Source organism: Peromyscus leucopus, chromosome X (assembly GCF_004664715.2).
Source record: "Peromyscus leucopus breed LL Stock chromosome X, UCI_PerLeu_2.1, whole genome shotgun sequence".
Lineage (NCBI taxonomy): Eukaryota > Metazoa > Chordata > Mammalia > Rodentia > Cricetidae > Peromyscus > Peromyscus leucopus.
The window spans coordinates 134,533,069-134,556,117 of record NC_051083.1 but is presented as its reverse complement, the minus strand read 5'-3'; the positions used below and the strand labels follow the sequence as shown (position 1 = coordinate 134,556,117).

Sequence of the window (23,049 nt, the reverse complement as noted above, 5' to 3'; positions counted from 1 at the left end):
AAAATGAAGTGCTTATCATTAATTCCAAGTCTTTGTGTATTTTGTGTTCTCTATCTGAAATGCTTTTTTTTTTCTCTCTTTCTGGTAAGACTTATTCATTCTTCCAAACCCAACTAAAACATTACTTTCTCTGTGGAGCCTATTAGGAACCATGGAGACAGATTTCGCTTTCCTGTGTGTGAGTACTCTGATATTAAAATAATTTAGTTGTATTAAGAGTACTCATTTGCCTCTTTACTAAGTTATGAACATCATGATTATTGTGGCCTTATCTTCATCTTGGCACAGCATCTGAATAAGAATGAAAGCTAAAGAAATACTGGATTAACAGGTAGATATAGAGACAAGATAAACGCAGTGGATCAATAGGAATTAGCCATGAATGAGATCACATATATCATCACTAAATAGTTTGAATGAGTTGAGGTATCTAGACCTAAATGTACATTACATAATATTCTAAAAAGGACTGGAAATATAATCCAAAAATTACCCTTTAAAGAACCATAGAAAAGAGAAATGGTGCTGAAGCCTTTTCAAGCTGGGGTAAAAGATATATTTCAAAGAACAAAATGTCAAGTTAGCAATCTTTGCAACAGACTATAATTACTTACCTAAACAGAACTAATTAATGGTGTAAATGAAGAAAAACTGTATTTCCTCCATCTACTCTACCATAAGATATTTTGTTTATTTTTTATTGTGGTGTCTCTAGTTATTATAATTTTATCTTTGGCATATTGACCCTTTTATATATTTATTTGTCAGTTATTATCTAAGAATGTTAACCTCATCTACAAAACATAAGGAAATTGGTGTACTTATCCTACTTCTCACACTTTCTTCTCTATTTGATGCTCAGCTTTGTACTAGTGATATTGAAGCCTTGTCAAGTTTTATATTAATATCACTTTATGCAACCATAATTCCTATTGGTATTTACTCATAGTTTTACATTTAAATGTGATATTTTCTCAAAAGTCAATATACATATTTTCCATTAATTTCTTAGTTATCTCAAAGCTGTTGTCTAGAAGTTTTTAAAGGTCACATTGGAACTGCATTTCCCACTTTCTTGCATGTGCAAAATAACCATCAAATGTCCTTGTACTGAATTATGCTTGTGATGGTGTTAAGTTTGTAGTTCATATCCTCTTTCTCTAAGACTTTGTAGGAATCCATTGCTATTCTTAGTGCTGGAACTGAATGATGTTATCCAGAAATAGAGCCAACCTGGAAACTTCTCATACTATAGAATACTTGGTTTATGGTATAGATTTTCATGTAAATATACCTTTCATTTGTGAAATCCATTTGCTGTACACTACATGGTCTTCCAATGGATTTCATTAGTGCTCTGATAGTTTAATGCAATGTGTTTTGATCATGTTCACCTCCTTCCCCTAGTTCTTCCCAAATATGCCTCCCCTTACCCATCCACCTAACATTTTTGTATCCTGTTGTTTTTAAACTCTTCAAGATCAATTTGTATTGCCAAATACTCTTGTGTGTGTGTGGTCTTCTTCAAAATAGGAAAAGAATATTTCCAAATTCTTTTTATAAAGCCACTATTACCCTGATACCAAAACCAAAGGTTCAACCCCCCAAAAGGAGAAAATTATAGGCCAAAATCTCTGGTGAGCATTGATGCAAGAAAAAACTTAATAAAATACTTAGATATACACCGACCACCAGCTTTCTTTGGACCACCAGCTCCCAAATAATGACACAGAGATTTCTTATTAAGTATGAAATCTTGGCCTTAGCTTAGTATTATTCCCAACTATCTCTTAAAATTTAAATTTATCCATTTATATTAATCTATGGTCTGCCATGTGGCTCATTACCTCTCCTCAATACTGTGTGTCCCACTTCCTCTACATCTTGCTAGCAAATCATCCACCTCTCAGATTCTTCCCCCAAGTTCTTCTCTCTCTCTCCCTGGAAGTCCCACTTATCCTCTCCTGCCTAGGTATTGGCCATTTAGCTCTTTATTAAACCAATCAGAAGGTGCCTTAGACAGGTAAGGTAAAACAGAGACATATCTTTACAGTGTACAAAAGATTATCTGACAACATTTCCCCTATTTGTCTAAATAAAAAGAAAATGTTTTAACTCTAACACAGTAAAGCTATATTCAATAAGAACAATTATTAGTTAAGAATTACATTCACAATGTCCAGTCCATTTGTATTTGGCAAGTTTGGAGAAAATATTCTATTATCTATCCTATCTTGCTGAGTCCAAAGTTTTATACCTAAAACATTTTCTATCATAACTTGTATGACCAACCTAAAAATACCTTTTCAGACTTTAAAACATTTTCTTAGATAAAAAACTTAAACTTTTATGTCTCTCAACCTTTATAAACTTTACATCCTTCTGTGAGTTTCTTTTCTGAATTTGATAGCCAGGAAACCTGTAAAACTATAACTATCTAGTCTTCAACTCCATCAGAGACCTAAGAAGGATATATATTACCCGAGTAAACAGGAAGTGTAAAGCAAGCAACATCAAAAACGTCATGACAGAGACATTTGCCTGCCTGAACAATCAAACAAGGTACTTCGGCAATATTGAAGCATCCATCTTCAGCCTACAGGCTCAGAATGTCTGAGATACTTTCCCATGAAGCAGGACTTTGAAGGACTGGCCTACCTTGTCTTTGCAGAATTTTGCAGTCAACTTCCTTTGAGTCTTGCTTGTGTAATTTGGACAACATACCATCAGCAGTCAAGGCAAGCTCAGTTTCTTTCCCAGTGACTACCTTTGCAACATTTAAAGCAAATTCCATATAGAGTCCCTCTGACACCCATCTTTTTTAAATAGATTGGTGCTGCCAGGAGCAGACATGTCTCACTGTGGTAAAAAGCTTTATGTTATTAAAACATCTTAAATGTCATATTCTATAGATCTCTGAAGTGTTTGAAGACTACCTATCTAAAATACAAAAGGTGAAATAAAGTTTATTTCTTTCTACCTCTAAGCCCTTACTACAAATTTGATTTTTATTTTAATTATCCATTTGTATTAGTAGCTTTCAAGGACTAAAACTTTACATTGCAATTTTAAATGAGGGGCATATGTATGATACAATATGCTGTTACAAAAATAACATTAAATTAGTATCAATATACAAAAATCTATACCAATGTAAAATATTTGAGACTAATAGTTGCTTTTTAGTTTAAAAGTAGATTCAATAATCTACCTTTTTATCCTATCATTCTTATATCCCTCCCCCAATTTTTCTTTTTTTTCCTATTTATTTATTTATTTATTTATTTAATTTATTTATTTATTTATTTTACAATACTATTCAGTTCTACATAATAGCCACAGATTCCCTTGTTCTCTCCCTTCCTGCCCCCTCCCCTTCCCCCCAGCCTACCCCCCATTCCCACCGCCTCCAGATCAAGGTCTCCCCCGAGGACTGGGATCGACCTGATAGACTCAGTCCAGGCAGGTCCAGTCCCCTCCTCCCAGATTGAGCCAAGCGTCCCTGCATAAGTCCCAGGTTTCAAACAGCTAACTCATACAACTAGCCCAGGACCTGGTACCACTGCCTAGATGCCTCCCAAACAGATCAAGCCAATCGACTGTCTCACCTATTCAGAGGGCCTGATCCAGTTGGGGGCCCCTCAGCCTTTGGTTCATAGTTCATGTGTTTCCATTCATTTGGTTATTTGTCCCTGTGCTTTATCCAACCTTGGTTTCAACAATTCTCGCTCATATAGACCCTCCTCTTTCTCACTAATTAGACTCCCAGCATTCCACCAGGGGCTAGCCGTGGATGTCTGCATCCAGATTCCTCAGTCCTTGGATGGGGTTTATGGCACAACTATTAGGGTGTTTGGCCATCCCATCACAAGAGTAGGTCAGTCCCTGCTGTCTCTTAACCATTGCCAGCAGTCTTTTGTGGGGGTATCTTTGTGGATTTCTGTGGGCCTCTTTAGCACTTTGTTTCTTCCTTTTCTCATGTGGTCTTCATTTACCATGGTCTCCTATTCCTTGTTCTCCCTCTCTTTTCTTGATCCAGCTAGGATCTCCCTCTCTCTTTCCCTCGACCCTCACCATTCATTGCTCCTACTCATGTCCAGGCTGTTCATGTAGATCTCATCCATTTCTCCGTGTCTTTCTTGGGGTCCCGTTTTCCAGGTAGCCTCACTGGTGATGAGAGTAGCAGTCCAGTCATCCTTGTTCCACATCTAGCATCTTCCTATGAGTGAGTACATGATATATTTGTCTTTCTGAGTCTGGATTACCTCACTCAGGATGATTTTTTCTAGATCCATCCATTTGCCTGCAAACCTGTTGATGTCATTGTTTTTCTCTGCTGAGTAGTATTCCATTGTGTATATGTGCCACAATTTATTTATCCATTCTTCAGTTGAAGGGCATCTAGGTTGTTTCCAGGTTTTGGCTATTACAAACAATGCTGATATGAACATAGTTGAGCAAGTGCTCTTGTGGTATGATTGAGCATTTCTTGGGTATATGCCCAAGAGTGGTATAGCTGGATCTTGGGGAGATTGATTCCCAATTTTCTAAGAAAGTGCCATATTGATTTCCAAAGTGGTTGTACAAGGTTGCATTCCCACCAGCAGTGGAGGAGAGTTCCCCTAGTTCCACATCCTCTCCAGCATAAAGTATCTTCAGTGTCCACGTTGGACACCAGTTGTAGTTGGACTTTATTTGAATTAGCAGTTCTCTAATAATGACACAGACAGTTCTTGTTAAGTACAAAACTTTGGCCTTAGCTTAGGCTTGTTCCCAACTAGCTCTTAAAACTTAAATTAACCTGTTTATATTAATCTATGTTCTGCCATGTGGCTCATTACCTCTCCTCAGTACCATGCATCCCACTTCCTCTATGTCTCACTGGTGAATTCCTTGCCTCTCAAAAAATTTCCCCCATGTTCCTCTCTCTCCAGAAGTCCCACCTATACTCTCTTGCCTAGCTATTGGCCATCAGCTCTTTATTAAATCAATCAGAAGGTACCTTAAACAAGTGAAGTAAAACAGAGACACATCTTCACAGTGTACAAAATGATTATCTTATTCCACAACACTTATATACCTAATTTAAATAATTTCAAAAAGATTATCTACTGTGTTCAGCTAGGCTTTATCCCAGTGATGCACAGATTGTTCAATGTATGTAAATCAGCAAATGTAATTTACAACTTATTACAACAAATGTAATATAAACTAAAGGTCAAAAACCAATATATGATCATATCATTAGATTCAGAAATGCCTTTGACAAAAATCCAACATCCACCATGATAAAAGTCCTAAAGAGACTAGGGATATAGGGGACATATCTCAACTTATTATAGACAATATATAGCAAGCTCCCATCCAACATCATCATGATGGGAGAAAACATCAAATAATTTCCACTAAAATAAGATTGTCCACTCTCCTTACTCCTGTTCAACATAATACTTGGTCTAAGCTAGAGAAATTTGACAAGTGAAGGAGATCAAAGGAAAACTAAGAAATGAAAATAGGAAATTCAAAGTATATTTGCAGATGATGTAGTTTTATATTTAAAAGTCCCTGGAGACTCTACCATGAAACTCCTATTGCTGATTTAAAAAAATTCAGCAAAATAGCTGGATACAAAATTAACAGACATTTTCTTTAAAAGCTGTAAAATCTTGGCCTTTAATGTCTAAGGATAGCTTTAATATCACAGATTTGTTCTGCTCTTTTCCTAGAAGTACCAATTATGTGTACCATAGAGATTTCTGTCATCTTCTATATCTACCATTTCTTCTCTAATAATTTTTAAATCTTTATTATTTTTAATTTAATTTTATTGGCATTTTTCAAAGCCTATTTTCTGTGTCTCTCACAATTGTCAAGAATTCCTATTTACCTTCATTTTGTGGCATCTTCTTCAATCACTTATACACCTTACCTTTGGAGACAGTCTCTTACTCAATTCACCAATTTGACTAGATTTACTGGCCAGTGAGCTCTAATAATCTTCTTTCTTTATCTCCTTAGTACTGGTATTACAGGTGTTTGATTCCGTCTCTGGCTTTTTACTTGGATTTTGGAGATAAAACTCAGGTCCTTATGTTTGCATAGCAGCCAGTTTACTGACTGAGCCATCTCTCAAGTCCTAATTGTCTTACATTAATTTCATGATCTTTTACAACTTGTTTTCATGCCTTTCATGTTTCTCTTGTGTATTCTCCAACAATCTTTATTGCTCATCTTCCTCCAACTTGCAGCATATTTTGCATTAGTTATTACTTTAAGTTGCAATAGAGCAATTCTTTACTACCTGTTATGTGTGGAAACATCCTTTTAGGAAGTGACTCAGAGGATGATTAGAATAGGGCTGAGCACTTGAAAGTGAGTTGTAATCTTTATAATTTCAGCATCATTTTCTGTCTATATAAATTCTCCTGGTTATTAGAACTTGTAATGATTCTGCTTCTAAGCAGCAAGACGTTTCCCTTGCTCACTGGAAAGCACTCTATATTATAAATGCACATGTGCATGTGTGTGTGTATACCTCCATGTGCCCATTTAGAGCTATGACCTTAATTTTCCATTCTTTGACAATATGTAGTGATCAAACTTAATCCTTGGATGTTATTACTACCAATATAAAATTGATTGTGCTTAAAGATAAGGATAATTTGTTTCTCTTCCTGGCCTATGCTAACCACTTTTTGAAATTCTATTTTGGGCCAGAACCCTAAAGCAACAGACATTTTAAGTGTCTTCATTACCCTGATCTGATTTCTAGTATGTTTTTATATCAAGGTTATAAAATTCTACTTTCACAAAAGACGAAACTTTAGGCTTGTGATTATAACTCTGTGGTAGAATGTTTGTTCATCTTGAACATCAAAGTCCCAAGCTTGAGTTTAGCACTATAAAAAGATAAAATAAAATTAAACAAAGCCCCAAAAGGTATTATTATTTTTGGTTTGTTCCGTAGAATAAAGATGTCCCAGGGCTCATAAGTAAAAATTTACAGAATATATTGTTAAATAGATATTTTCAGAGAAATTATTTCAGTAACTGATATAAGCAGCTGAAGTTTCTCCAGTCCTGCCCAGCTCGAACTCAGGACAAATCTCTCTCACCCACCTGCAGCTGCTCAGAGCCAAATAAACACACACAGGTTTATATTAATTAAAATGGCTTGGCCATTAGCTCAGGCTAACCACTGACTAGCTCTCACATTTAAACTCAGTCCATTTCTGTTAATCTTTATGTCGCCATATGTTCCATGGCTTTACCATTGTTGCTTCCTGGATAGGGGTCTGGCATCTTCTGACTCAGCCTTCCTGCCTTCCCACAATTCTCTTTGTCTGCTTACCCTGCCTGGCTACTGGCCAATCAGCATTTTATCAACCAAGCAACACATTCACAGTATACAAAGAGATATCCACAACATAAGTTCACTAAGGACAAATTATGACAAATTGACCTCTAATAAATGTTTAATGAACTGATAGAACAGGAAACGGTGTAGAGTTTATCAAGATAACTTATTAAATTAAACAATTATTTTATGTGTATGACTCTTTTACCTGAATGCATGTAAGTAGACTAATGCATACAGTGCTTTCTAGAGGCTAGAAAGGAGTATCAGATCCCCAATGATTAGAATTGTGAACTATCTTCTGGGTGCTGAGAATTGAACCTAGGTCCTCTGCAAGAACAGTAAGTCATCTTAAATGGTGAGCCATTGTTTCAGCTCCATTGATTAACTTTCTATTATGTCCTAGAAAAACACTTAAAGTAGTACATTTAGACTGATAAAACTAGTTGACCAATTAAAGTCAAATAGAATTCATCAGTGGACTGACATTGACCTGAACTAAACAGAGGCTCCTGGGGATAATTCACAGGATTGTCTTTTACTCTAATCTCTCAATATGTTGTCCACTGAAGCTCAAATGAAGAAATATAAGGTAGAAGATTCAAATCCATATTGTTGTTAGGAGATGATTAACTTTTGAAATAATCAGAAAGAATGTATAAGTTTTAAAGGACAGGCTAAAATGAACAGACTAAGAGCAAATATAAATTCAATTCTAAGAATTAGTTCTGGGGCTGGAGAGATGGCTCAGCCGTTAAGAGCACTGACTACTCTTCCAGAGGAACTTGGTTCAGTTCCCAGCACCCACATGACAGCTCACAACTGTCTGTAACTCCATTTCCAGGGGACCCTCAGACAGACAGACATGCAGGCAAAACACCAATGCACATAAAATAAAAATAAATAAATTATTTTTTAAAAAAGAATTAGTTCTAGTACATGAAAGCTTAGCAAAAAATTGACTCTGAGTTAAGAATGCTCTGATACACACACACACACACACACACACACACACACACACACACACACACATGTGCTTCATGTTACTTCCCTTTTTCTGGGATTGGAATATTGCTATGTTGCCCAGTATGACATTCAGCTAGTCATCCTATTACCTAAATCTCCAAGGTAGGTAGGGTTTTCTGTCATTTATCAATATATTTAGCTTTGAAATCCCCCATTTAAACTTTTCATTGACTCCTCTCAACCCATAGTTACACTGTCTATGACCCTTGAATACATCACTCCCATTTCAACCACAAGATGCTTTGTGAGCACCATTCTTCCCTGAACTTTGGTTATTAAGATCTTTTAAGGGTTTGTTTTCGCCGGGCGGTGGTGGCGCTCGCCTTTAATCCCAGCACTCGGGAGGCAGAGCCAGGTGGATCTCTGTGAGTTCGAGGCCAGCCTGGGCTACAGAGCAAGTTCCAGGAAAGGCGCAAAGCTACACAGAGAAACCCTGTCTCGAAAAACAAAAACAACAAAAAAAAGAGTTTGTTTTCTCTTATTCAGGTCTATCTTACTCTAGACTGATCTGGTCTATCTTACTCTAGACTGATCTGCCTTATGTGTTTCAACTCTAGTTGTCTTTCCTGACATTGGTGTATGTGTTTGATTACATTTCTATTACATGTTCCTTTCAGTGGAATGTGAACTTGAGGACAGAGATCACGTTTTACTCTTCTCTGGTGTATTCTAGGGATGCCATATAACAGACAATTTTGAAATATTTAGTAATTCAATAACTTGAAGTCTTTCAAAATCTGATTTCTCTATTTTTTGTTTCTTTATCCAGTATAGTTACAATAATATATGATTACAGTTACTTATCAGCACCCATAGACTCCCTAGTCACTTCAGTACAAGGTAGATTTTTGTTTTTACTGAAAAAAAAATATAGCTATTAACAGGTTACTAAAGGTTGGGAGCTTATATACTTAAATTCTGCTGGTCCTTCTTTCAGTATCTGCAGGCCTTCTCTGTTTCAGTATTCATTTCTATTTCTTATAAAAATCAAATTTAAATATTTTTAAAGATTTATTTTATTTTTGATTGTGTGTGTGTGTGTGTGTGCACATGTGTGTGCACTACTGGTAGAGGCCTGTACTGCAGAGTGTATTGGTTCCCCTGGAGCTGGAGTTACAGGCAGTTGTATACTAACTGTTTGATTTGAGTACTGGTAACTGAACTTGGGTCTTCTTCAAGCATAGTTAGCTTTCTAAACCACTGAGCCATATCTTTAGCCTCTTAATTTAAATTTTAAATATTTATTTTATCGTCTTTCTAGGGAGTATGGAAACCATCATATGACATTTACAATTTCTTGTGTTTCTTTCTTCTCAAAACACTGGTAGTATCTGAATCTCTTCCATTCTTTCCTTCTAAGCTGTAACTTGAACCTGGATAATTTCCCATGTATGCTTTAGATAACTCCCATTCTTTTAGGAAGCTGGCCTTCCATCTTAATTTCCTTTCCTTTCTGTAGGATTAACTGATCCTTATAAGTTGATCTGCCTTCCTCTATCATTCTTTACCTCAGTTTTTGAGACAAAGTCTATCACTGACCCAATACATTACCAATTCAAACAGACTGTCTGCCAGCAAGCTACAGGGACTCTCCTGCCAGCCCTCCCAGCACTAGGATTTCCATCTTGTTTGTGAACTGCCACACCCAGTTTTCACAAGAGTGGTAGCAGGATTAGCTCTGGTCTTACTGAACTATTCCCCCATCCCCAAATTGTCTCCTGTAATTAATCTTTCTTTCTAAGTTCTCTGATTTTTCTGAGAGCAAGGTCTTAGATTCATTATATGATTTTTTATATACAAATGTGTTATGTAAAGTAACTATCATAAGCAACATAGCATATGCAGTTAAAATTAGGTAGTTCTAATTAGAGCAATATGATTCATTTTGTTACTTAAATAAATGCAGGTGTATGTACTAGTTAGTTCACAATTTCAGGTTATAGCCCAGCACTAGAGAATAGTAAAGGGACAAAATCTTGAAGCTGCAAGTCCCATCATCCACAGTCAAGAGCAGGGAGAAATGAATGCATGCATACCTACTGCTCAGTTCATTTTCTGTACTGTAAAACAATTTAGGACCCAAGTCTAGAGAATGGTGCTACTCACTTTTAGGGTGGATATTCCTATATCAATTAACAAAATGGACAATTATCCACAGATTGCCCATGGAGTAACCTGATATAGAAAATCTCTTATTGAGTTTGTCTTCCCAAGCCATTCCAGATTGTGCCAAGTGGACAATTAAAACTATCACATAGAGATGTATGACATTTAAATTACGGTAAAATTTGCTATTTTTTATTAATTAAATTTGTTTTTTATAATTTTATATATGTATACAATGCATTCTGATTACTCTCACGCTCACTGTTTTTTTGGTTTTTCGAGACAGGGTTTTTCTGTGTAGCTTTGCGCCTTTCCTGGAACTTACTTGGTAGCCCAGGCTGGCCTCGAACTCACAGAGATCCACCTGCCTCTGCCTCCCGAGTGCTAGGATTAAAGGTGTGTGCCACTATGCCCGGCACTATAATCCAACTTTAATGGGACTTTTTGGTATTTTGATGTTTAGTTTCTTGAGTTCTTTATATATTTTGGAGATTAGTCCCCTGTCAGATGTGGGGTTGGTGAAGTTAATCTCAAGAATATTTTTCATCTCTAAAACTTAAAATTCTCTACTCATTAAAGAACAACTTCGATGCATCCTGCTCTATGCTGTAACATTCAATTACATTTCCTTTTTTTTTTGACAATACAGGTAGGAATATAGTAGTGATTAAAATGTCATATTGGAAATGATGTGAGAAACTAAAAGGTAATTTTACTTTACTATTTAAATAGTCTGTGATTAAAACACCTGCTGCTTCTCTTCACTTATAGAACATAAAGTGGCTGTGGAGGTAAAAAAAGTGTTTGTTGTCCCAAGTGATTGTTTCAAAGACCTAGCCATAACCAGCTAATAAGATGACTAAATGAAATGACATGCAAAAACTTTTAGCAAAGTCAGTGTAAAGTTTTCTTCACTTTGTATTTTTTTTGGGGGGGGGGGCTTTTTTGTCTAACCATGGAAAAAATGACTAAGCAAGTTAATAAGCAGGCAAACAAGCAAAGCACTATTTTATTTAATAGCAAAGGCATTTAGCAGTGGGACTCTATTCACACAATGACTTTGCTAATTATAAATGAGCCTCATGTAGTATTTAAAGTATTTATAAGGTTCTTAGGAGGCTTTGAGTTTTGTACCCCTTCTGCTTGTAACAATGTGACTACAATCTTCTAACAAAGAAGAAAAGTATTGCTTTTGAACTATCCCATTAGTCAGACTGTTTATTTACTTAAATGAACACCCCCTTATCTTACACATTCTCCCACCCTTCATTTCCAAAACTCCCTGCCCCTGACTGAGAATGCTGATGTCAACATAGGCAGGCAGAATGTGGTACACAAGGCCTTTTAAGATTTGGCATTTTCTTTTTAAAAAATAATTATTTATTTTACACCTTGACCACAGCCTCCCCTCACTTCTCCCCTCCTACTCCCTAGCCCACCTCCCCTCTGGTCCCCCTCCTAACCCACCCCTCCTCCCTATTCAGAAAAAGGCAGGTCTCCCATGGGCATCAGCAAAACACAGCATATCGAGCTGCCATAAGACCAAGTACATGCCCCTGTATTCAGGCTGAGCAAGGCAATCCAGCATGAGGAACAGGTTCCCATGAACCAGGCTAGTCTTTTGTGTGGGTTTTCCTCTGATGTCCCTGACCGCCCTGGCTCCTGCAATCCCTCTTTCCTCTCCTCAGCAGGGGTCCCCTGAGCCCATTGTTTGGTAATGGGTCTCTGAACCTGCCTCCACCTGTCACTGGGTGAAGGATCTCTGGGAAAACAGGGTAATCACCAATCCGATCACAGGGGTTGGCCCAAAGATCTGGCCTTTTCTATCTGCACCTTCAGTTCTTACAACTTGTTTGTTGTGCTTGCTGTGATTCAGCCACAGCAAACTCCCTGCCATCCTCCAACACTGTTCTAGGCATGTGCACTGGCCTTTGTTGCATTATAATTTGGTGACTTCTGCCCATAGTTTCCCCTCCCTCCTCTCCTCCCAGTCCCTTCCCCCACCCCCTTTCTTTCTACTTCCCAAATCTACTCCTCTTTTGTTCAGGAAAGGGCAGGCCTCCCATGGATATTAACAAAACATGGCATTTCAAGTTGCAATGAGACTAAACACCTCTCCATGTATTAAGACTGGACAAGGTGACCCAGTATGACGAACAGAGTACCAAAAGCCAATAAAAGAGTCAGAGACAGCCACTGCCCCCACTGTTAGAAGCCCCACAAGAAGATAATTTTTAAATTGGGTTATTTTTTACTGTTCAAGTCAGACTGGAAACCTCACAGCCTTCCTTGAGCTGCCTTTCCCACACCTGCAGGCACACTGATAACACTTTACTCAAAACAGGACCCAGGTTACACATTATGACAATCATGTGTTCACAGGGTTCTCTCCAACAATAGGCTATGAGCACCTTTGGAGAAAGGGACTGAAGTATAAATTCTAATTTTTCTACTTAACCCTAAATATCTAGCATATGTTTTGGCCCTGTTGATATTCAATAAATGTACAAGGTGATTATTTGGATCAGGAAAGGAAATGGTACTGTGATTAACTTCGGAGGAAGAAAAGGTAGATGAGGAGAAAGAAGCTATAAAAGAAAGCAGGAACAGAGAAACTTAGTAAGGAAACAAGTAAGGAACTGAGAGAGTAAAGAAGTTAATTCTGAGAAGCATCAAGAAAGAGATTGAGGTATCTGAAGAAGAGCTGAAGGGAAGACATGGGAAGAGTTTTTACATCCTGAACTAGGCCACTGCCTTGGGCTGCAGTTAGGAGCTAGCTTGCTCCTTTGGTCACCATGCCATGCAGCATCTCTGTTCCAATCCAGACCTAAGAATTGGCAACCCCAATGTGGCGCCACATATACATGAGCACTTTTACGTGGAAAGAGAAAGGGGGAGCACTTTTTACTGTGTTTTGAGAATAGCTTTATGTTTGGGGAAAAAAATCTCCCAAAGGGCAATGCCATAGCAAGCTTCCTGCTGTCTTTACTTTTGCTGTATCAGAAGAGGTGTTTCTTCAGCTCTGTGGGGAGGCTGTGGCTACTGCTAGCAGCCCTGAAAGAGTGGAAACCCTTTGTACATTCCCTAATTTGCTAAGCACCTTTATAGTGCATGAGGTCAGCATGCTGTTGTGATAATGCATGTAAACATTCCATCGTATTTATTATAATGTTTAAGACAGAATGACTTTGCAGATTCACCAAGCTCTCTTCTTCACAGGAGGTGTGCCCCTTGATGGCAGCAGTCTTTTTGGATTTTTTTTCCTCGGGTAACCAAGAGTATCTTGTGCTATAGAAAGCAGCACAGTGTATCGATAGAGAAAAGTCAGGAACTCAGATTGATAGTATGTGTTCTCCCATTTAATCTGAAGCTGACTTACATATTAAATGTGAATAATGTCACCTACTTGATATGGTTATTGTGAAGAATGAAATCATGCAATCTATAAAATCTCACATTTCCTAGTAATTCTCACTGCCATTCTCTCCTCTCATCCTCTCAATAATCTGCCAGCTATTTTCACCTTCAGTTTGCAAATGAAGAAACTGATGCTCACAAAAGAGGAGTGATTTGTCCAAAGACGCTTAGCTAGAATTTTCTAGTTTCCTTTCTGTTGCTGTGATAAAACCCTGACGAAAAACAAGAGGAAAGGGTTGATTTGGTTTACATTACTATGTCATAGTCCATCATTGAGGGAAGCTGGATCAGGGACTCAAGCAAGAACTTGAAACAAAAACTTCAAAGGAATGCTGCTTGCTGGCTAATCTGAAGGCCCATGCTTACATAGCTTTCTTATACAGTCTAGTACCACCTGCCTAAAGAATAGTGATGCCCACAGTTATCTAGACCCATCTATATCAACAAACAATCAAGAAAAGTCCCCACAGACATACCCAAAAAAAAACCAACCCTGATGTGGACAATCCCTTGACTGAGACTCTATTCTCAAGGTAACAGTTGGGACTGACTAGGATAGTTCAAATGGTGCATGCAGGTTTTCTGTTTTCCAAATAGAAAACCTCTCTATATACAAACCTACTACTTAGTAGGTTCTTTAATGCCCCCTCATGGATCTTTCTCCCTGCACTCTCCAAAAGTACTTTGTACAATGAATTCATCATCTTTTATTTTATTCCCCCTTTTTTTCTGGCTCTAGAAGAAAACACCAGCAGCCCCAACAAAGAAAACGAGCACCACTTTCAACATCGTGGGAACCACCTATCCTATGAACCTGGCCAAGGATGCTGAGTTCTCTACCATCTCCAAGGGTGCTGTTCCCAGTGCTTCTTCAACTCCAACAGTCATTGCTTCACCGAAGGTCACTTATGTTCAGGACAGCCCTGCTGAGACCAAGACCTACAACAGTGTCAGCAAGGTTGACAAAATTTCCCGTATCATCTTTCCTGTGCTTTTTGCCATATTCAATCTTGTCTATTGGGCTACATATGTAAACCGGGAATCAGCTATCAAGGGCATGATCCGTAAACAGTAGATAATAGTGATGACATAGCAACCAGTGTATACCCTGTGAAGCATCCAAACACCCAAAATCCAGGGTTTCCTTTATGTGTTTCATGATTCTTCTTTTCAACCCTGTTCCGAGTTGAGTGTAATCACTTTCTCAATTCATATTTATAAACTTCAATGAAAATGTAACAACAGAAAATTGACTTGTCCCTTGAACATTGCTTGGATTGAGCCAAACACTGCCATTTGTCCAGTTGCTTATCTTAGTGTGCCAGTCTCCCCTAGCTGAGGACACTGCATGTGTTTAATTTCACTCTGCCCAACAAAGAAGGAACAGGAGACTCTACTTTTTCTAATGGAAACCTTGGCTGTATGAGGTTCAGGGTGTTGAGATCCAGGAGCATATTAACTGGGCTGCATTGGATGATTCTGACTCACTATGGAGTTAGGCCCAGCTGTCTCATATAATCTTATCAATCTGGCCCCTCCCATGCTCCAGCAAGGCCTACTAGATATATGAACTGGTAGAATGGGAAGAAGCCTGTGCAAACTTCTGAAGTAACCCCTAAATAGTTCCTTGCCTTTGAAGTTAGTGGAGATAATTAAGGCTCAATTCTGTCAAACATGTATGGGAGAGAGAGAGAGAGAGAGAGAGAGAGAGAGAGAGAGAGAGAGAGAGATCTAGTTGGTTCATTCCTGCATTAAAAGTGTGGGTTCTACTCTAGTTTCAGCCAGTCCCTCAAGAAAGTAGCATCTCAATATATGTCTCCTTCAGGAAAGCCTCAACAACACAGAGTCCCTTATAGCCAACTGAGTATTGCTTACTGTGGATTCATGGCTGCCTGCAAACTATTCAGGAAAAAAAAATGAACAGACACTTTTAAGCCAAATTTAAAAGGTATACATACACACAAAATTATCTAGATCAAATGCCTATATAAGAATTGTTCAAAGATGGGGTATCTAAGAAACTCACCTCCCTGCCAATGCAACTTGTCAAATAGTAGATGGAGTAAGATGGTTGGTAATGTTTGAAGGCTGAAATCTGCCTCAAAAAAAGGGCCACAAACAGGAGAAAGCAAAACTTTTCCTTCTACATTGTACATATTGTGCTCCTCTTTCAGGCTCAGTCCACTTTGCTCCCATTATGTCAAGGACTTCTTACCCACTTTGGATGCTGATTGCAATGAGGGGTGAATTGCAGATTCATACAAATATCTCTACTTATTTTTGAGTCAGTTAAATCATTAACTTTATTTCCAATTTTATAATGTATTAGAGGCCATTTAATCTCAGTTTGTTCTTAAATGTAAGCAAAAAGAACAGACATAAACACACAATTTTAATAAAGTAGTCCCAGAAGTTTGAATAATTTGCCTAGAGTTCTTAGAAATGTCTTTAATAAAGAAGTATCCTATGCCCATTTCCAAAGGCCAAAATGAAGGAATAACTGAGAAGCCAGGGCCATTCTTAACTTAGAATGAGCACAGCCACAGTGGGCCCTCTGGGTCATGAAGACAGTTTGACACTATAAAGGTCTTTAGAAAGGTAACAGTATATTACCCAAGATCACCTTTAGTAGTAATGACTTGAAGTAATGAGACTGTTTAATACAACAGCCCCAGCCACTTTGGATCTGAATAGCTCAACTAGTCCAGAGTATCCAGAAGGTCCAAAGTAAAGCCACAAGTAGCACCACAAGCAAATTCTCTGCCCACACTGACAAAGCTTCTAAGGGGCGTGTCATTAGCTGCTGGTTCCCTTTTCATTCATCTTTCCCTTATCCCTTGCTTCCTTGCCATTGCTGGGATAATGCATGCCAGTCCCATTATTCTTAAGACTGTGTCTGTAGGTAAATTTATGACTAGAAGAGTGTAGTCTTGTGGATGTGTAGGGATGGGGGGGTGGGGGCTGTTAATGATTGTCTTAAGGAATTTAGAATGGAACCTTGACCTTTGCCTCTCTGTAGAAATTGTGTTTCAAAATGCTTTGGTGCAATGTTTAGTGGCTGTTTATTAAAACTCTTTATGAATTGTACTTGTGCTGGAATACTTTCATTGTTTAGTCTTACACACTAATAAGTACTATATTCCTGACTTTGATACCCTCTCTGGTACCCTAAACTTTCCACTTCTTTTTTTTTTTTTCACGGTCAAAATTCTCACCTTAATCTTTTTTTGTATTTTTATTTTATTTTATTTTACAGTACAATTTAGTTCTACATATCAGCCACAGATTCCCTTGTTCTCCCCCCTCCCACCCCCCTCCTATTCCCCCAGCCCACCCCCATTCCCACCTCCTCCAGGGCAAAGCCTCCCCCGAGGACTGAGATCAACCTGGTAGACTCAGTCCAGCTGAACATTTATGCCCCAAACACGAGGGCACCCACATATGTAAAAGAAACATTACTAAAGCTTAAACCACATATAAAACCTCACACATTAATAGTGGGAGACCTCAACACTCCACTTCTTAACATCATTAGAAAATACTAGAAGAGGGTATCTCTAGCGCATGACATCAGTTATAGTGATCCAAAATGGATCCTGTGTAAAAACATAGTTTTGAATGACTCTTTACCCAACATGAAAGAGAAAGAAACAGTATTTTCATTATAGTTCTAGACATGTTTCCCTTTTCACTGAGTATCATTTTCATTTGGCAATATTTCAATTAAAGTGATAGAGGGCATCTAATTAGTTAAGCCATGTGTTAGGGTGTGCATGCCACCATTCTTTTTCATAGTGTTCTGGGAAATCTTAGAGGAAATTTCAAGAGATATACATGAGAAATTTACCTGGCCCCTGGAAATGGGAAAAATATCCTTGGGAGAGTGTTACACACACACACACACACACACACACGCGCGCGCGCGCGCGCGCGCGCTCTCAGGCATGCACAAAAGCATTATTCTCCAAAATGAAAGAAGGACTTGAGTGGTCTGACCACTGAGACTCATTCCAGCTCTATGGTCATGTGATAGATGCTATCACTACATTAATCCCTTGGTCCAGGTCCATGCAGTTCAATCACACCTCATAGTGATATGGCGAAACGCTGGAAGCAGCCATGCTTTGAAAATTACTTCACACAATTTTGAAGTCTTGTTGTTTCCTTAAGAACCTCCTGAAATCACTTTGCCTCTGACAACTATTTACTTAGTCTTAGGGGGAAATCACCAGGTGTTACCATCAACACTTCTGGTTTAGGGAATCAGTAAATCTAGGTTTGAACATCTTATGGTGCAAAAAAACCTGTGTGTGTGTGTGTGTGTGTGTGTGTGTGTGTGTGTGTGTGTGTGTGTGTGTAGAGGGAGGGATGGGGAAGAAGAACAGAAAAGGGGGAAAGAGAGAAAAAGAGAAAGAATAAGAAGAGAAGAAAAATAGGGGAAGGAGATCCCCAGAGCATTAAATATAACAGGGTACATGTACCTCCTAGCTCATGGTAGGTACACAATAAATGTTTACTGAATAAGCAAAGGCTAATCTAGATCAGAACTACATGATAGGATTGGGTAAAGTAGATTCTTTTTCCATGATCAGTAGATGCCAATGGAAACAAAAAATAAAATGTGCAGCCTTTTGAAGCAACTCTTAGAACATTCCAGTGCTAATAAACATGCACTGTTTTATGCCACTTTAAATAGCTTTTTCCTAATTAAATCATTGTTTGTTCCTGTGTGCTTTTAAATGTGGAGGTCTCATTAATAATCCATTAGTTCCTCTTCCTAAAAACCTGCAGGCAGGTAGAAAGACATGACCAAGTAGCAGACCCCTCTGAAACCTCAGGCATACTCCCTGACGCCTTCAGAGGCTGGGCTTGTGTAGGAGACACCCTAGAACACAGATTCCTTGAAAAAAGTCCAGCAGCAAGTGGAAATAACAGGGAGGGTTCAGGGAGATACAATCTGGGGAAATTCTCTCAATAGAGTCCCAGAATTTGAGGCAGGCATCTCTTCAGCTTCAGTGGCTTCTAGTTATATAGCTTTCCTTTACCCAGCAGGTCAATCATGTGACCATATACTATAGTGAGGCTAAAGATTCCTGTACTTGTTGATAAAACTGATTTCTGGGCCTTCTGCCTTGTATTGTCCTTTAAATTGTAAATGGTTAAAGTATAAAATTTGATGTTGTGGTAATAATACATAGTGAAATGATTATCAATGCCAAGCCTACATTTGGGTTTGAGGCTTTGTTTATGTTAGGGTTGTGTTTTTGTCTTAGTTTCTTTTGTGATACACTGATAAATGCTCTGGCAAAAGCAACTTAAGGGAGGGTTTATTTTAGTTCTAGCTTGTGGTTTAGTGTACATCATAGCAGGAAAGTCAAGGCAGCAAGAACTTGAATTATATCCATAATCAGAAATGAGAGAGCAATGTATGCATGCATGCATGCACACTGTTCAGCTCACTTTCTCCATTTAAATTCTCAGAAACCCAGTCAGGGAATGATCCTGCTCACATTGGGCAGGCTTTCCTATTTCTATTAGAGTAATTCAGATAATCTCCCACAATCATGCCTAGAGGTCATCTCCTAAGTGATTCTAGATTCTGTCACATTGACAATTAACAATTTTTTTTTTTACTTTTATATTCCACATATGAGTAAGATCACAGTGTACTTGTCTTTTTGTGACTGGCTTATTACACTTAAGATAATGACCTCCAGGTCCATCACATGACAAATAGTAGGGATAACCTGGACTTGATCTGCTTACCTTCTTCAGATCCAATAATTTGATATCATGGACAATGCATCAAGAAAAATGGTTACTTTGATTTCAGCTAGGGTTAAATCTCATTATTTCTGCTCACTTGGACCAATTCTAACTCTAAGTTGACTCTTAGTTTCCCTGTTAGTAAATTCTGATTATAGCCAGGCATAGTGGCACACGCCTTTAATCCCAGTGCTCCAGAGGCAGAGGCAGGTGGATCTTCGTCAGTTTGGGGCCAGCCTGGCCTACAAAGTGAGTTCCAGACAGCCAGAGCTACATTTAAAAAAGCCAATTCATATTACAATAGATCTAAGTCAGTGTAGTGTTCTTTCTAATAGTTGCTTTAGTGACACACTCTGTGTCACCAGATCCTGGGCCACATCCTGATTCTACTGTTGCTTTCAAATTAGCCTACTCTAGAAGCACAAAACCCATTAAAAAAACTTCTGTAACATAATTAGATAATTTGTCAGCTTCAGCTTCAAATGAATTTTTATTAAATGCCAAGTAAAGTCCATGAGGAGAGACAGGGGCCATATTTACAGATGGAACAAAGGTCTCTCCAGATTTCTGCCTTCACCCTCACATCCTTGCACTGAGCTATAGGTCTCATGTGTGAAGAGATGCAGGATGAGTATGGTTCAGCTCCAATCCATGGATGGGAAAAACTGGATGTGCAGCTGATAAGATTAGGGGGGTCTGGCAGTGGTAGCATACACCTTTAGACCCAGCAGTCAGGAGGCAGAGGCAGGAAGATCTCTGAGTTTCAAGGCCAGCCTGTTCTACAGAGCGAGTTCCAGGACAGCCAGGGCTGTTATACAGAGAAACTCTGTCTTGAAAGATCAAAAAATAAAAATAAAAAAAGATTAGAGGAATATTGATAAAAGACAGAGTGAGAGGGAAAAAACACCTCCTTTTGTTTTGACCTCAAAAATCTTAGCACAGGATAGAAAAGAAATCCTCAGAAGGGAACCCCTTGGACTTATATTATTATAGACTTGCAATATGCAGGTACCACTTCTCTTTTATCACAGGACAGAGGCCTCTCTTTGGTCTAAAGCCATCCCCTTCTTTGTTCCTCCTCTCTGCTCTCTTTCTCAGTGAAACTGTTCTTGCTGAGTCAACACTGTCCTCCTTCCTAAAACCACTTCTCTTATTTGAGCTGTCAACAGCATTTCACACTGGTCACAACTACTTTATCTTTGAAATCTACTCTGGTTCCATGACACCACACTCTCCTAAGAACCGTGTGTGTGTGTGTGTGTGTGTGTGTGTGTGTGTGTGTGTGTGTGTGTGTGTGTGTGTGTGTTTTCTGGCTCAACTTTTCCTTTAAGTCTGTGGTTCCCTATGGTGTTCTTTAATTCCTTCTTCACACTGTCCCTGAGTGATCTGATGTCTCATGATGGCTTAGGTTAGCACACACTCTAGTTATCTCTTGTTTAACAAAGCACACTAAGTGAAATAACTCCTCTTTATCTCACCCATTGATGAAGAGAGTCTAAAGAGCACACCAGGTATAGTGCAGATGAATTTCTAAACAGTCTTATTAAATAAGAAACACAGTGCTAAATACAGGGGTGAAAGCTGTAGAGATCAGAGCAAAAGTGAGAGTCACCAGCTAACCTTAGCTCACTATGCTTAACTTTCCAAGAGAACCAGCTTCTTCCTGTCTAACCTGCACCTTTATTGCCTTGCTGTTCTGACTTCTCATTGGTGCTTAGCCCAGCCACCTCACTTCCTCATCACTGCCTGTCTACATAGACCTCCAGGTCTCTATGGTTGGTACTGAGATTAAGGGTGTGTGTCATCATGCTTGGTTGTTCCATAGTGTGTCCTTGAACACACAGAGACTCTGCTTGCCATGTGATTGGATTAAGGGTGTGTGCTACCACTGACTGACTTTTGTTTATGTCTGGCTATGACCTCTGATCTCCAGGCAAACTATTTATTGACATACAAATAAAATATCACCACATTTCAGCACAAATAAAATATCACATTTCCCCTTTTTTTTCTAATAAAAATAAAAAAGAATAAAAAGCTATAACTAATATAAGAAAAACTATATACAATAAGTACAATAACTATATACAATATATACAAGCAATAAATACATCAACAATGTCTAGTCCATTTGCATTTGACAAATTCAGAGAAAATATTCCGTTATCTATCCTATTTTGGTAAGTCCAAAATGTACCTGATTCACTATCTTGTTTTTTATTTTATTTTATTTTATTTTATTTTATTTTATTTTATTTTATTTTACAATACAATTCAGTTCTACATATCAGCCACGGATTCCCTTCTTCTCCCCCCTCCTGCTCCCTCCCCCACTTTCTATCCTAACATATTGCTAACGAAGAACTATCTTATAATGTCTTTCAGATTTATACACTTATACCTCTTTAGTGAGTTTCTTTTCTGAAATTCTTAACAAGGAAAATTATAACTATACCTAATCTTTAACTATAACTATCATCTTCAACTCACTATAAATACAGCTATCTAATTTTCAACTAACTTTAACTGTAACTACAACTATCTAATCTTCAACTCCCTCAGAAACCCAAGAAGGAAATAATATTACCTAGTAAAACAGGAAGTGCAAACAAGTGACTTCCAAAAAATGTGAGTTGACAGAAACAGCCAGCTGCTTGGACAATCACCAGAGGTTTCTCTGCAATGTTGGGGCATCATCTTCAGCCTATAGGCTTAGAAAGCAATTCTCACATTGTACTGTATCAGAGCATATTTGTGAAGTAGGATGTATACAAGGCCTACATTATAGCTTGTCTCTACTTCATGGTTTCTGGAGCCACAGACAGGGTGACTCAAAAAACATGAGGGGACTTTATTAACCAGAGTATCTGAGAGAGATATCTTCTCCTTGGAAATGCCTTGGACTGTATGCACTGAAATATAAACATCTTAGTTGCCAAACTCCAGTTCTGTTCAGAAGCAGAAAAGTTGGATCCTAAACCAAGAAGATCAAAGATATTCCAGATGCCTGATGAAGGGGTCAGGATCTTAAGTCACCTTCCTTCTGAGCAGATTGGTACATGAAGAGTTAAGGACAAACTCATCTAGGACTGTGCACCTGCACATTGTATGACTTTGCACAGCATGGCATCTGGGTTCTGAAAGGGAATATCTCCAGAGGGAGCCTCTGGAGAACAAACATCTCAAAGGAAACCAGTAGAAGCTATAGGAATTTTACTGCCCTGTGTTGGGAAACACATAGAATATCAAAAACCAGTGAAGAATGAAAAAAAAAGGGACACAAAAAATGCTGAAGATGTCATGAGTGAGGGACTTGCCCCCACTTTACCCTGGGTACTCTTGAGGAGAAAGGGATAAGAAAATATCAACTAGAGAGA

At 38.3% G+C, this 23,049-nt stretch overlaps 1 protein-coding gene across 2 annotated transcripts in view; it reads left to right on the top strand.

Annotated features, from left to right (window-relative positions):
- The window catches only part of Gabra3 (gamma-aminobutyric acid type A receptor subunit alpha3), a 235,194-nt gene extending 219,322 nt beyond the window's left edge, over positions 1 to 15,872 (top strand). For both annotated transcript variants that reach the window (XM_037199298.1, XM_037199297.1), the window contains exon 10: positions 14,646 to 15,872. In XM_037199298.1, the coding sequence (XP_037055193.1) occupies positions 14,646 to 14,981 (336 nt within the window). In that variant the 3' untranslated portion in view covers positions 14,982 to 15,872. The remainder of the gene's footprint in view (positions 1 to 14,645) is intronic.
- The last annotated feature ends 7,177 nt before the right edge of the window (positions 15,873 to 23,049 follow it).